Below are 14,258 nucleotides of genomic sequence, written 5' to 3'. Positions count from 1 at the left end.
ATGCTTTGTCATCATTAACACTTTAATAGTACATACAAAAATTAACTCAAAATAAAGATCCAAATGTAAGAACTAAAACTAGTAAACTCTTAGAAGAAAACATAGGTGTAAATCTTCACGACACTGGGTTTGGCAGTGGTTTCCTTTTTTTTGGCCACACAACATGGCTTCTAGGATCTTAGTTCCTGGACCAGGGATTGAACCCAGGCCACCGCAGTGAAAGCACCAAGTCCTAACCACTGGACCACCAGGGAATTCCCTGGCAATGGTTTCTTAGCTATGACACCAAAAGCGCAAACAGCAGAAGAAAAAATAAGTTTTGTGCTTCAAAGGGCACTGTCAAGAAAGTGAAAAGATATCGCCTAGAATGGAAGAAAGTATTTACAAATCATTTATCTGTTAAGGGACTTGTATCCAGAATAAAGAACTCTTACAACTCAATAATAAAGATAGTTAAGCTAATTTAAAAATGGGCAAGGGGCTTCCCTGGTGGCGCAGTGGTTGAGAGTCTGCCTGCCGATGCAGGGGACACGGGTTCGAGCCCTGGTCTGGGAAGATCCTACATGCCGCGGAGCAACTGGGCCCGTGAGCCACAATTGCTGAGCCTGCGCGTCTGGAGCCTGTGCTCCGAAACAAGAGAGGCCGCGATGGTGAGAGGCCCGCGCACCGCGATGAAGAGTGGCCCCCACTTGCCGCAACTGGGGAAGGACCTCGCACAGAAACGAAGACCCAACACAGCCATAAATAAATAAAAAATAAAAAATAAAAAAAATGGGCAAAGTATCTGAATAGGCATTTTTCCAAAGAGGATATACAAATGGCCAATAAGTACATGAAAAGATGCTTGACATCATTAGTTATCAGGGAAATGCAAATTAAAACTAGAGTGAGATACCATTTCACACCCACTAGGGTGGCTAGAACCAAAAAGTCAGATGGTAAGTGTTGATAAAGATGTGGAGAAATCAGAACACTTATATGCTGCTAATGGGAATTTTAAATGATGTAGCCCCACTTTGGAAAAGTCTGATGGTTCCTCAACAGGTTTAAACATAGAGTACCATATTCCCTAGCAGTTTCACTCCTAGGTATACATATACCCAAGAGAAATGAAAACATATATCCATACAAAAACATGTGCATGAATGTTTATAGCAGCATTATTCATAATAGCCAAAAGGTAAAAACACCCCAAATGTCCATGATGGATGAATGGATAGATAAATGGTGACATTTCCATACAGTGGACTATTATTCAAGCATAGAAAAGAATGAACTACTGATACATGCTACAACATAGATGAACCTTGAAAACATTATACTAGGTGAAAGAAGTCAGTCACAAAAGACTATGTATTGTATGATACCACTTAAATTGAAAAGTCCAGAGTAGGCAAATCCATAGAGACAGAAAGTAGACCAGTGATTGTTTAGGGCTAGGATGGAATGGGGAGGGTAGAGGGATGGGAGCTTAAGGGTAGAGGATCTCTTGTCAGGGTGATGAAAATGTTCTATAATTGACTATGGTGATGGTGGCACATATCTGTGAATATTCTAAAATCCATTGAATTGTACATTTTAAATGGGTAAGTTGTATGGTATGTGAATTATATCTTGATAAAGCTGTTAAAAAGAAAGAAAAAGGAAGAATAGGTGATCCATAATCCTACCACCTTGAACATGTTCGTATCTTGATCTATTTCTTTCCAGTCTCTTTTAATGCATATGTTTTACATAATTGAGATAATGCTTCATACAGAATTTTGAATATTATCTTTTGTGCTTATCATTCTGACCATAAGAACTTGTTCATTCTACCACATACTCTAATTGTTAACAAGTGTGTAATATTCCATGTAGATATACTATAATGTGATAATTTTTTTACTGGTGGACATTTTAATTGTTTTGTTTTTATTTTTCTTTTTTCCATTGTAATGAGTATTGCAGTAAACACACTTTTTTTTTTTTAAGACTAGAACACACTCATGAAAACCTCTTTTGTTCCCAGAGAAAAGAAGATCTCCCGGAGCAGTGCCCTGAAAGTGCTGGACCATGCCATGATTGGACCCGAGGGCACAGACAATTGCCATAAGTTTGTTGATATTCTTGGCTTACGAACCATCTTTCCCCTTTTTATGAAATCTCCCAGGAAGATCAAGAAAGTGGGAACCACTGAGAAGGAGCATGAAGGTAGGGTTCACTGGAGAAGTCAGCCTAATGAAGATGCATTAGGAGAAATGGGGGGCAATGAGAGCTACTTTGAAAAACTCTGTCATGCAGCTGAGGAGTTGACTCTTAGGCGGAAGTGTGCTACCTTTTTCTTTTCTATCTGCTTATTTTCTATGCATGGAAAAGCAACCCAGAGACCCCTGATCACTGATGGCCTTTGTTGCACTGGTTCTCTGCTTGTTTGAATCCTAGTGGTTCCGTTCCCTTCTGACCTGTGAATAAGTCTGTGGGTGAAGGTTTTGTTTTCTTCACTATAATTTGTAGCGAGGAGTTTCTCTCATGGAAGACCCTTTTGAAAAGAGTAATGAGGTGGCAACACATGTCACCGCCAGAGTAGTGCTTTCATGTATTTCTGTATTAAAGTGTGATTCAGCCACCATCAGGAATTGCCGAAATAAACTATTTACAGCCCAGGTTCCCCTTTTTATGTTTCTCCTCCCTGATGGTGCATACTCCCAGCAAAATGCCATGAATTGCGGTGCTGTAAGCAGAGTAGTTACTGCTAGGCCAGTCTCTTCCTGCTGTTGTCTAGTGGCCTGCTGCATCCCTCTCCCCAGTAAATAGCCGCAGTGCAATCTGGAAGGCCCTGAATTTATGAGCATTGACGGTTCTGTTGGAGGCTAACAGATACTTGCACCAGGGAATTTACATGGTTGGGTGGTTATTTTAAAGTATGGGGAGGGTGCTAAGAGGGGGACGAGGAGGTGGTGTGTGTGAAGGACGAGGACCTGGGCTGATTGGCTGGCTAATTTGGTTGTCTTGTCACAAGTTAACATCTGTCCCATGGTTTGATTTTTTTTCATCATGATTAGTAGAACGGCATAGGTATCTGCAGGATCTTTTGCATTCCTTACCCTCCTAGGTAAAAGTTAGGGAGTTCCTGTCTATCACTTCTCAAATTGACTTGACTTAGTCTGTACCAACTTGGAGTGGCTAAAGGTGAAGGTGATGCCTTCAGTGGTCACCTCCAGTGATATCTTCTCTGATGAAAGCATCTCTCCAGAGACAGCAGGAAGTCTGGCAGGGGAAGAACTATGGACTAGAGATGTGAGAACATGTAGAGAGTTCAGTTCACCTCAAACCAGATACTGACCAAACACCAGCTGTGAAGCCTACTGCTGATCTTTTTTCTTTCCTCAATGGAAATTCAGCAAAATGAGGCCATGGGAGAGGGAATGGGTGGTATTGGAGATCGAGGAGATAAAATTTTGGAGACAGTCACTATTCATTGAAAACCTGCCACATTCCTAGTGCTGCTGCATTATATGCTATCTTAGTTGGGCCTTACCCATGAAGTAGATGGTGGTATCCTTGTTTTTTAAGATAAGGAAATCAGCTAAGAAAGGAACCAAGCTGTGGTTCTACAGCTAAATAGCTGTGTGACTTTAGACCCTTTGCTTAACTTTTCTCAACTGCGTTTTCCTTCCTGCTCTGTAAGATGCAGAAACTAGACTAGTGAATTAGAAGCTCTGATATCTGTACCTTAAGATCCTGAGGCACAGGCCCTAGTTGTCAAGGCTTTGTCCTATAATCCAGGAAACTCCTCGAGGACTGTGGGTGGCTGACCTGCTGGGTTGTATTGAGAGGCTTGATGCTACATTTTGAGCATGCTTGAAGAAAGTGAAGGAAAACAGCCCTTAGCAGGCTCTTGCTCTGTGTGCGTGGCGCTGAGAAGAGAAATGACAGATTCAGTGAGCAGCTGTTTTCCTTCTGAAAAATGTGCCTGGTGGCGTGCTGGTAACAGTACATTTGCTTTAGAGTACCCACATTAGGAATTTGATAACATTGTATTAGTGAGGGCAGTGGATTGGGAAGACAGCTCCTGGAAGGCATGTTTGGACTGTAATGGCTGGTGAGGATGAGCTCTGCATCCTGAATACACTGGCACCCAAAGAGTGACCCCCAAGGAGAAAACACAGCCCTGGCCCTTCTCCCACCCCTGCTACTGCTCCTGCTCCTGGCCATGAATGGTAGGGTGAGAATGGAGGCAGGGCAAAGCAGGGGCACCTTGTGCAAGGTTTCTTTGTCCTGTCTTCTGGGTTGCTCTCCATGTGCTGACCTTTCTGAAGGAAGTGGACCAGGTTTGTGTGGTAAGCTAGAGCACGGTAGCTCAGACCATCAGGAGTATTTGCAGACATGCCCAGCCCCAGGTTTCTACCATGCTCTTGCCTCCATCTGTAACAATTTTCTCTGACCTGTCTGCTTGCCTGCCTTATAGTCATCCTTCAAGTCCTTAGTTTTGATGTCACTTTCTCAGGGAAACATAACATGAGCTCCTAGGCTTGAATAGAACCTCCTAGTAAGTGGACTCGTGGACCCAGGACTTTGACTTCTAGCCCTTAAGATTATGGAACCAATAGCCTTGTCACCTCTGCGTCCCAGGACCTAGTCCCATGCTTGGCATGTGGCGGATACACAGTGTATATTTATTGAATGGATAACTGCTTCCCTAAAAGACTGCTCATTAAAGACAGACATGGATTTGGGGCTCTCCCCAGAACCTTGCAAGGTTGAGTCAATACAGTTGACAGTTGTTGGTCATACACCTGGGGTGACCAGCTTGTTTGGAAGCAAAAACAAGTGGGTTCCTAGCCTTAAGCTTTTCTTTGTCTCATGGGCTTAGAAATTATGGCAGAACTCCTCCCCCCTCCTTTAGAGCTATGCCTTTAAGAGACATGTTATGGATGGAACTTCCTTATAGGTGAGGCCACCCTATGACAAGCTTCTTTTGGTAATCCAGCAACTCCTAATAAAGCACTATGGGCTGGGAATCAGCTTGCCTGTCCAGAACCTCTGGAGGGCTGCCCTGTAAGCTTCCCTTTCTTGTCAGATTCAGGGGCTTGTCACATATCAGGGTTAAGTTCATCCTGGTCCAGTCTCAGCCCCTGTCATCTCTTAGAATCTTCCCCAAACTCCTATTGTAGCAATATAGCCTGGTGTGGTACAGAAGGATCCACTGCTTGTCAACCACGTGATCTTGGGTTAATTCTTAAACTCTCTGAGCCTTACTTGAGCCTTACGTAAAATGCTAGATCTACCACATAGGGTGGTTGTGAGGGTCAGGTGAGGTGACAGATATTAACTTAGCACAGACGCTAGAATAGAGTAGGCACTTCAAGAAGTGTAAGTTCTCTCCTCTACTAAATCTGTCTCCATTTCTGCCCACCCTGACCTTAGTCACACATACCCATTCTTCTAAGAGGTCACTGGGAAGCCAGGCAAAGAGACTGCCTACACCTTGGGTGTGGGAGGATTGGGAGAGTGTGGGTTTTATTGGCCTGCAGTCTAATTGCTGTATGATTGCTGCATGAGAATGGGCAAACTCATTCTTGACGGGAATGTCAGGAGTCATGATATGCTAAATAGTGGGGCGGCATAAAAACAACGTGTTCCTAAAGCCAACAAAAGAGCTTTGAGAGAGGACAGTCTCTAGATTAAGCTGACTCTAGAGAGGAGGGAAGAAGCAGAAACCACCCTTATAACCTAGAATTGTGGGTAATGTAGTTCTTCTTTTGTGAGTTGGGGTGGAGAAGGAAAAGAATTACTGTACTTGAAATCCATTCAGTTTTGCATAATAAAACCTTCTGAAATAGATCAGGGGAGGCACTTAGGTTGGGGGGTGGGTTGGAAGGAAAAAATTTGCCCTTGGGTGCAATAGCATGATTGGCTGCCTCCTTGGTTTTATAAAGAATAGCACAGTATATATTGTCTCCTTGGCATTAACTGCGTCAGAGTATGAGGGAGGAGGAAAAGAGCTGGGATCCAGAAATGGCATTTGACCTTTACTTCTTGTCTCTTTTAAAAATTCTTATTAAAATAGGTCCAATTTTCCTTGTATTGCTTCATTAGGTAGGTGAGTTATTGAGTTTATAGCAGTTCTAGTTAATTGCACTGTTTCAACATGGTTCCCCTAGAGGCTATTATGAGCTTTAAGGGGGTGTGCTACCAAGCAGTGTGTAGGTGTGTGTGTGCATGCTAGGCATATGCACACATTTTACCTCATCAACAATGACAGCAGTTGATAACAGGTCACTGCTTTAAAGAATACTTTTCTGTCATCTGCAGAGAATTGTAGGTGATTCTTGTGGACTCCTCAAGTCAGGAGGCATACAGTTGCCTGGTGCTTCTTGGACTCCTGCAGTGAGGAATTGCAGACCAGAGCTCCCACCACCTACCAGGCTTAGGAGAGGGAAATAGCAAAACCTTTCCTGCAGTCAGAAAAGAAGGGAGTTTAGCCAACATAGGCAAAAAATAAATATTTTTAATGTGTCCATGGTGGGCTGTGGTAATGACAGGGCATCGTTTGGGGCCAACTTTTACTGGGGCTCCTACTATGTTCAAAATTTAACAGACCTAACATGTGACAGGAATAAAACTGAATGCCTGTCCTGGGGGGAGCTGCTCTTTCCCAGTGTTCCGAATCTCCAGATCCTTTGCCTCAGCCTGTCCCTCAAGCATTCATTTTTGTCTGGATTGGCGGTGTCTTCCCTCAGTTCTTTTTTTTTTTTTTTTTTTTTCCCCATACTCTCCTTGATCTCATCTACTACCTGTAGCTTTAACCTCTATCTCTTTGCCACTGATTCCCAACTCTTCAGCCTTGTCTCTCTCACAAGCTCTAATCAGCACAACTAATTAACCAGAAGACAACTGCACCAGATACTCAAATTCAGCTCATTCAAAACCTTACTCATTCCTTCATCACCCAAGTCTCTTCTGCTTTTCCTGTCCTGGTAAATGGCACCCAAGGCAGAAATCAACACACCATGCTTAACTCTAATATTCCCCACATGCACGGGACAAGACTTGGGTTGGTGTCTTGGTCCTGCCATTTACTAGCTCTACGACTTTGGAAAAGTAGCTTAACCTCCCTGAGCCTGTATTTCCTCAATTGTAAATTTGGGATAATATTGGAATCTATCTCATAAGGCTGCTATGCGAGGATTAAATGAAATAATACCGATCGAATGATTAGCATAGTGCCTGCTTCATTGATATTAGTGGCTGGGATGCGGATAGGTTTCCCATTTGTGTTCCTCTTCCTTCTACTTTATTGGTAGTTTTAGAAGCACCCACAGAAAAAAATGCTTTTTCTCCCTGGATCTGCCATTCATAGGGGTAGACCGTAAACATGCCAGTCTTATGTGGAATGTAAGACAAAAACCTCTCCCGTAGAGGACGTACTAGGGAGCCCCAGGTCCCCACTTCTCCACATCATGTAAACAGAAATTCAAAGATTTCGCCCCCTCCTTTTGTATTCCCCAAGCTTAAAAATCCCAAAGAGTTGGTTGTAGTGCTCAGAATAATGAACAAGTGAAGAGTAAATGGTATTTAATTTTAAGAGTAGCATTAAGCCATCTGCTACCAGGGACTTTATGTTAAACAAGGATGGAAATGTCTGGCTGTTGTTTTTTGTCACTATCTGAAAACCGTATAACTGAATAGTTCCTGGATCAATTTCTTTTCTCTCCCTCCAGCTGTTTGTCTCATTCCTGACCTCAGATGACAAAATATAAGGATGCTGAAATAAGCAATGTGTTTGGACTTAGGGTTCCTCTCATCAGGCTTGACGGGATGATTTTGAGTGTTACACATCTGGTTTGCTAACTGGTTCCAGTCATATAAGGATTAACCCACGGGCCTTTCCCAAGTAGAGCACAGCGTAATTGTTTGCCACTGAGGAAGACGGTGAAACAAAGGATGTATTTACCATCCTGGAAAACTGCTCTTCTCTTTTGTGGGAGGAGGTTAGTGGCCAACTCACATTTTATTGAGCATCTACGAGTATACTGAGGGCTTTACAGGTGTATATACTTTATGAATTAGGCATTTCTATCGTCTTTTTATAGATGAGTCTCAAAGAGTTTGTTAATTACCAAATACCTTCTAGCAAGTGAGTGACAAAAGCAGAATTTGAGCCTAGGTTTGCTTCTAAAGCTTCTTCTAACACCAAGGTGGCTCCAGTGGTCTTCTGGTTGGTATCCAGAAGCAGCACAGTGTAGGGGGAGGAGGATTGTCTTTGTAGGAGACAAACCTGGCTTCAAATCCCAGCTCTACCCCCAAAATAGCTGGTGGCCTTAGACAAGTTATTCTTTCTGGACCTTGAATTCCTCTTCAATCAACAAGACAGATAAAACCTTTCTCAAATTGTTGTGTGAAGAATAATGATCATGAGCATCCTACATAGTCTCTAGCAAGTGGACATTTAATAAATGGTAAAATAGTTGCTGCATGTCAGCCTCCTTTCAAAAATAGTCATCCTTACCACTCTCAGTTTTCATGTTTACATGTAGGGAGCAAAAATCCTTGGCTTTCGTGGGTATGAAGCCCAGTTGTGCACCAGGACTGCATATGTGGAGAGGCTGGGTCATAACAGGAGCTACCAAGAGATGGGACAGCCAGTTTATCATGATGGCCTACTAATCTGGACCCTCAGTTACAATCCTGATTGTGCTGGTCCTGTCAAAATTCATCACGTCTTGAATGAGGCCCTATACCCTTCTATTTCGGTCTGATGCTCTTGCCGAGGGTCTGTTTCTATGGATAAGAGCCCTAAAGGTAGGTCAGTGAGGCTTCATTCATTCTTTCATTAAACAAACCACTAGCCCCTTCTTTGTGCCAGGCTTGGTGCTGTAGATGGAAGGTGAACAAGCTCACAGTGCAGCTAGGGAGACATGGAAACCTGTATTTATATTACAAGGTAAAGTGGTAGAAGAGAGCACGGAGCAGGGGCTCCTAATCTAACCTAGGTGGTGAGAGAACAGGTGGAGGTTAGAAACAGCTCCACCTTAGAAATGTGGCTCTTGAGCCAAACCTTAAGTCTGAGTTAGCCACGTGAAGGAATATCAAGTGAAAAAAGCAGCGTGTATAAAATAAAAGGTGGGAGGCACAGACTACAGTGAGCCTTAAACTAGCTGCCCTTCAGAATCATCCGGAAATTCGTTTAAAATGTAGCCTTCTGGGACATGTTCTCAGAGTTTCTGGTTCCACCAGTCTGCATAATGCTGGTGGATATGTAGTTTTATTAAGCTTGCCGTGAGTACCCTCTGAGACCAGTCTGGCACCGGCCCTTGGTAAAAAGAGCATGGAGCAGAAGATTAGATTAGTTAAGCAGAAGCCAGACCTTGAAGGACCCTGCGGAGCTGTTGTGAGGATTGACTGAGTTAATATATGTACAGTGCTTAGGGCAGTACCTGGCACATGGTAAGCATTCATTAATGTTAATAGTTATTGCTGTTCTTACAGTTATTTTATTGTGTTATAGTAAAAAAGGACTCCCCCAAATTTTTATAGGTCATAGGTAGAGTACTAATTTTAATTATTTTGACTATTTCAGCTAATTTAGCACAAACTCAATTTTGATATTGAAGGCCTGGGTGGAAAGGGTGTAGGAGAAACATCTATCACCGTTTTTCTTTTGCGTTTTTCATTTTGCCAGGTAGAAACTTAGTTTTATAGTGGTAGCATTAGCTGAATTCTTATTTTGGATATAAAGTTTTCCACTGGTACATTTATTATTTTGTCAATATAACTCTGTTAATTTTCATTTATAATCTTGATTAAGTTTTATAGAAATAGTTTAGTGTGCAGTGTATCTCCTTTATAGAAGTAAAACAAATACCAGGAATGTTGAAGCAGCAGTCGAGAAATAGCCAAACCTTTTTAGGTTATTTCTTTAGCATTAGGTGGTGCCAAAATGAGGAAATAATTTAGGGGCTAGACAGTAATTAACTGGTTTATTAAACCTGGTTTATAATAACCTGGTTTATTAAAATTCAACACGTAATCTTTACTATGATATGCTTCCTAATGTTACCACTGGGAGCTTTTTTCGTTGAGTACTCTAATAGGCAAAAACCTATCAGTTGAAAGCATTCATTATATCATTTCACCTAATCCTCACAAGAACCCTGTGAGCCATGGATTATTACCTACATTTTACAGGTGAGAACACTGAGGCATAAAGAAGTTATCATTTTCCGAAGACACAGCTAGTGCATGGCCTTACTAGGATTTTAAGCTAAGATTTTTCCATGGTTTCTGAAAATTAAATCATTTGCAGTACTCTTCTAATTCTTCTTCTCTTAATCATAAATCAGTGTTGCTTAGTAGTAGTGGGCCTAATTTAAACTGGTTGGTGTCTTTTCCTATTTGATTTCTTTTAAGTCATCAGTAGTCCTGCACCCAGTACTGCATAAACTCTCTCAATTCCAAACATTTTGCCCTGCCACACTTTGTTCACCTCTTCTTGGCTTCCGACTCTAGGGTGTATCTGTCCACTGGTAGTCTCCTCTCTTCTCGGTGGCCTCTCAGGCCTGAAGCTCAGCACTGCTTCAGCCTTCAATTTCTGTTCCTAAACATTCCCATCTGCTTACTTTGCAGTTGCCTGCCTTTAAACACTTCACTCAGCACTCTGGCCTATTTTCTCCCTCTGTTGGCCCCCTTGAGAATGAGACATGAATCCACAGTTTTCGACCCTCACTGATGAGTATCACTTGAAGAGCTTTGACAGAATACACATGCCTGGGCCCCACCTCCAGGAAGTCTGAGCATCAGAACGCCAAACATCTGTATTTTTTAAAAGCTCCAGAGCCTATTGCTCAGCTAGTGCTGAGACGCACTAGCCCGAATGCTCAGAGGATAAGCCTTGGTAAGCATACTTTTTACTTTCTCTCTGGGCCAAGAGAAGATTGTTGACATGGTGGGTCTTAGGGGAAGGCTTGTTAAAAATATCTTTATTGCTTTTTCTGAGTATGAATAATTAACCTAATGTAGAAAAGTCAAGCATTGTGGAAAAGAAGGGTGGGAAAGTTAAAATCACCCCCAATCTCACCACCCAGAGTTAATGACTAGAAACATCGTGGACACTATCCATTCAAACATCTGTGTTACGGGTGGGGGTTGGATATATGTGCATATAATTTTGTATAAATGGATCCATGGTGTATATGCTGTTTTTACTCAGTGTGTCTTGGGCATATTTGACAGGGGTGAGTCTTTTAATACAATTAGGAAACTGGACTGTATATTTTTAGAAGGCAGGATAGATTTCAGGTTAAATGATTAGGTTGTAGGGGTGATAGTAGTTTGGAAAGGTAAGCTGTGCTTGGATGGTGATGTTGGCTCTTCCAAGTATTGTTAATGTGCTGGGACTTCAGGATGGTAAGGAAAGGAGGTACGGACTGAAGGCTAATACGTCTGAGTTCACTTGGTTATAGTATAAGGGAAGTGAAGATGCCTTTCAAATTTTTTTTTAAAATGTGTGAATATTTTAATGTGTTAGACATGTTGGCATCTAACAGTAGATATAAGGTAGAAGGAGATAAACTGAAAATAAACCTGTATACATTTCACTGCTCATAAAGAATACAGTTACATATGTGAGATATTTGTTAATGTCCACCTTCCTGGACTTTTGTGATACTGGATGTGATTTTTATACACAGCAGCTTGCAGGTTGCTGGTGAAATGCTCTGTGTATTTAATCATGTTGCAGTCTTACTTGTTTGTTTCTCTTATGGTAAGAAAATGTCTTTGGCTTGCTTTTATAGTCAGATTGATTTTGCTTATGGGTGTCCAGATGCTGATGAAATATAATAAGCATAAGAAGGAGGTTGAAAAGATGTTGACTATTCTTTTCCGGTAACCAAACAAAGGATCCCCAAACAAATTATTCTCAGGTAACAGGTTAAAGTGAAGCAGCTCTTTTCTCTTTAAGATTCAGGTGTATTAAAGGATCTATGTGTTGAGCTGGGGAGGTCACCCTGGGGATGCTGTAACCATCATGGGGTGATTTTCTGCAGCTGAGCACCTCTGTTTGCGAGTAGTAGCTTTAAATCCCTTAAGTAGCCTATTAGAAAGGAGCCCTGGGCTGGGTTCAGAAGGTTTGGATTTGTGTTTCTACCCAGGCTCTGTGACTTCGGTAAGTCATTTACTCTCTGAACCTCGTTTCCCCACCCTTAAAGAGGGAGATACTAATATTTCACAGTGTGTGAGAATTGGGTAAGATGGTGTATGGGGAAGTGCTTTTATATACTATAAGATTATGCACATGTACAATATGGTTGTGGTATGTATTACATTCAGTGTTTTTCCCTTGTCTCTTCTACATTCCTTACATTTTTTTCCTTGTAACACTTCTCTTCCTTGTCTCTGGCTCCAAAGTAGAAAGAAAATGATGGTTAATTTGTTCCATATTTGCTGCAGGGTTACCATAAAATAAATTAAGCGTATCATTTTGATAATCACTAAATATATGCCTACAACTTTCTTAAAAGTATTGATTACTAATAAGTCATGTCTCTGTTAAGTATGCCTGCTGGCTGGCAAACTCGTGGAATAACAGTGTTTGCTTGCCTCGTTAGCAGGCTGATTTTCCTGATGATGTGCCAGCCAGTCTGAGGTTACTGTTGACAGTGATGGCTGTGGTGGTGTCTCACATTTATTGAGTATTTGCTGTGTTCCAGTATATCCATGATGTCATTATCCCTAACATCAGCCCTTTGTGGAGTATCATTAGCCTGGTTTATTACTGAGGAAACAGACCCCAAGAAGTTAAGCACTTTCTCAAATCGTGCAGTTTAAATTAATGTCTGCTAGAACCTAAAGCCTATGTTCTTGATCCTATGCTTTAGTCTCTTAAAGAGACAACTGAAAACCAGAGTTCAATGACTTTTAATCATCACCAAAGCAACCTTTAGTTATTTCTAGAAATAAAACAGGAAAATTTATAATACTGGAAAGGCAGGGCAGTAAAGCTCTATTACCAAGTTTTTTTGTATTATGTAGGATGTGAATTTGGGGGTGGTGCATATTTGTAATTTGGGATGTGAACATTTTTTATAACATCAACCTAAATTTTTGAAATAATGAATCTTGTTATAAAGTGTTTTCTATATGTTTTATATTAAGTTAGATGTGTTTTTCTAAGCTGTAAGCTTGGCATAGTTCTTAATAGCAGTGTAGGGGGAAAAGCTTATAGAACATGCAGACTGGAGTTCAAATCCCAGCTTATACCAGTTGTGTAACTAAATTAGGTGTTCTGAGACTCAGTTTCCAACGTGAAGGTGAGGGTGGTTTCCGCATACCAACAAACAGTTCTCGAACACCAGCAGGCTGTCTTAGAATTCAATACAATTCTGACATTATAGACCTGGAGATAGGAGCATTTTCCACAGGTTGAGGGCTCAGTCCCACAACTGCCCCACTCCCACTCCTTTTGGACACCATTCGCAAGCCCAGGTTGTTATCAGTACTTCTGATCAATTAATTGGTTATAAACCAGAAGTTTCCAAGACCTGCTCCTTGGGTTCTGTGCAGCTCACAGAACTCAGAGAAACATTTTACTTACCAGTATATTATAAAAAGATATAACTCAGGAACAGCCAAATGTAAGATGTGAATAGGGCAAGGCATGGGGATAGGGCGCGGAACCTCCGTGCCTCCCCTCTAGGCACGCCGGGCTCCCAGCACCTCGATAGCTCTCCACACCCCATCCTTTTGGGGTTTTTATGGAGCCTTCATTACATAGTAAGCGTGCTTGATTAAATCATTGGCCATTAGTGGTTGATTCGATCTATAGCCCCTCTCCCCTCCCAGGTCTGGGGTTGGGACTGAAAGTTGCAATCCTCCAATCACTCTAATCTCTTGGTTGGTTCTCCGAGCAACATAACATTAACATAACAAGAGACACCGTTATAGCTTTCATCACTTAGAAAATTCCAGGGGTTTTAGGAGCTCTTTGCCAGAAATGGGGACAAAGACCAAATATAATAGTTCTTATTATAAATCACAATATCACAGTAGCTTTAGGCACATTAATTAACTTCGTTGATCTCAGATATACTGCATCTACAACAGTGCTTCTCAGTGTTTATATTGCAGACAGATTACCTGGGGATCTTTTAAAAACACAGTCTGCTCCAGTAGGTCTAGGGTGAGGCCTGAAATTGTATGTTGATAACCAGCTCCCAGGTGGTGCCGCTGCTGCTGGTCCTCTGACCACACTTTGAGTAGCAGGGATCTATAAA

At 41.7% G+C, this 14,258-nt stretch overlaps 1 protein-coding gene across 1 annotated transcript in view; it reads left to right on the top strand.

The window, feature by feature from the left end:
• Positions 1 to 14,258, top strand: part of CTNNBL1 (catenin beta like 1) — a 163,461-nt gene that overhangs the window by 105,218 nt on the left and 43,985 nt on the right. Inside the window, exon 11 of the mRNA XM_036825769.1 lies at positions 2,012 to 2,193. Coding sequence (XP_036681664.1) covers positions 2,012 to 2,193 — 182 coding nt within the window. The remainder of the gene's footprint in view (positions 1 to 2,011; positions 2,194 to 14,258) is intronic.

The sequence above is a fragment of the Balaenoptera musculus genome, chromosome 15 (assembly GCF_009873245.2).
Source record: "Balaenoptera musculus isolate JJ_BM4_2016_0621 chromosome 15, mBalMus1.pri.v3, whole genome shotgun sequence".
NCBI classification, from domain to species: Eukaryota; Metazoa; Chordata; class Mammalia; order Artiodactyla; family Balaenopteridae; genus Balaenoptera; species Balaenoptera musculus.
Note: the sequence above shows the minus strand (reverse complement) of the source record. Positions and strands in the feature narration are given on the sequence as shown.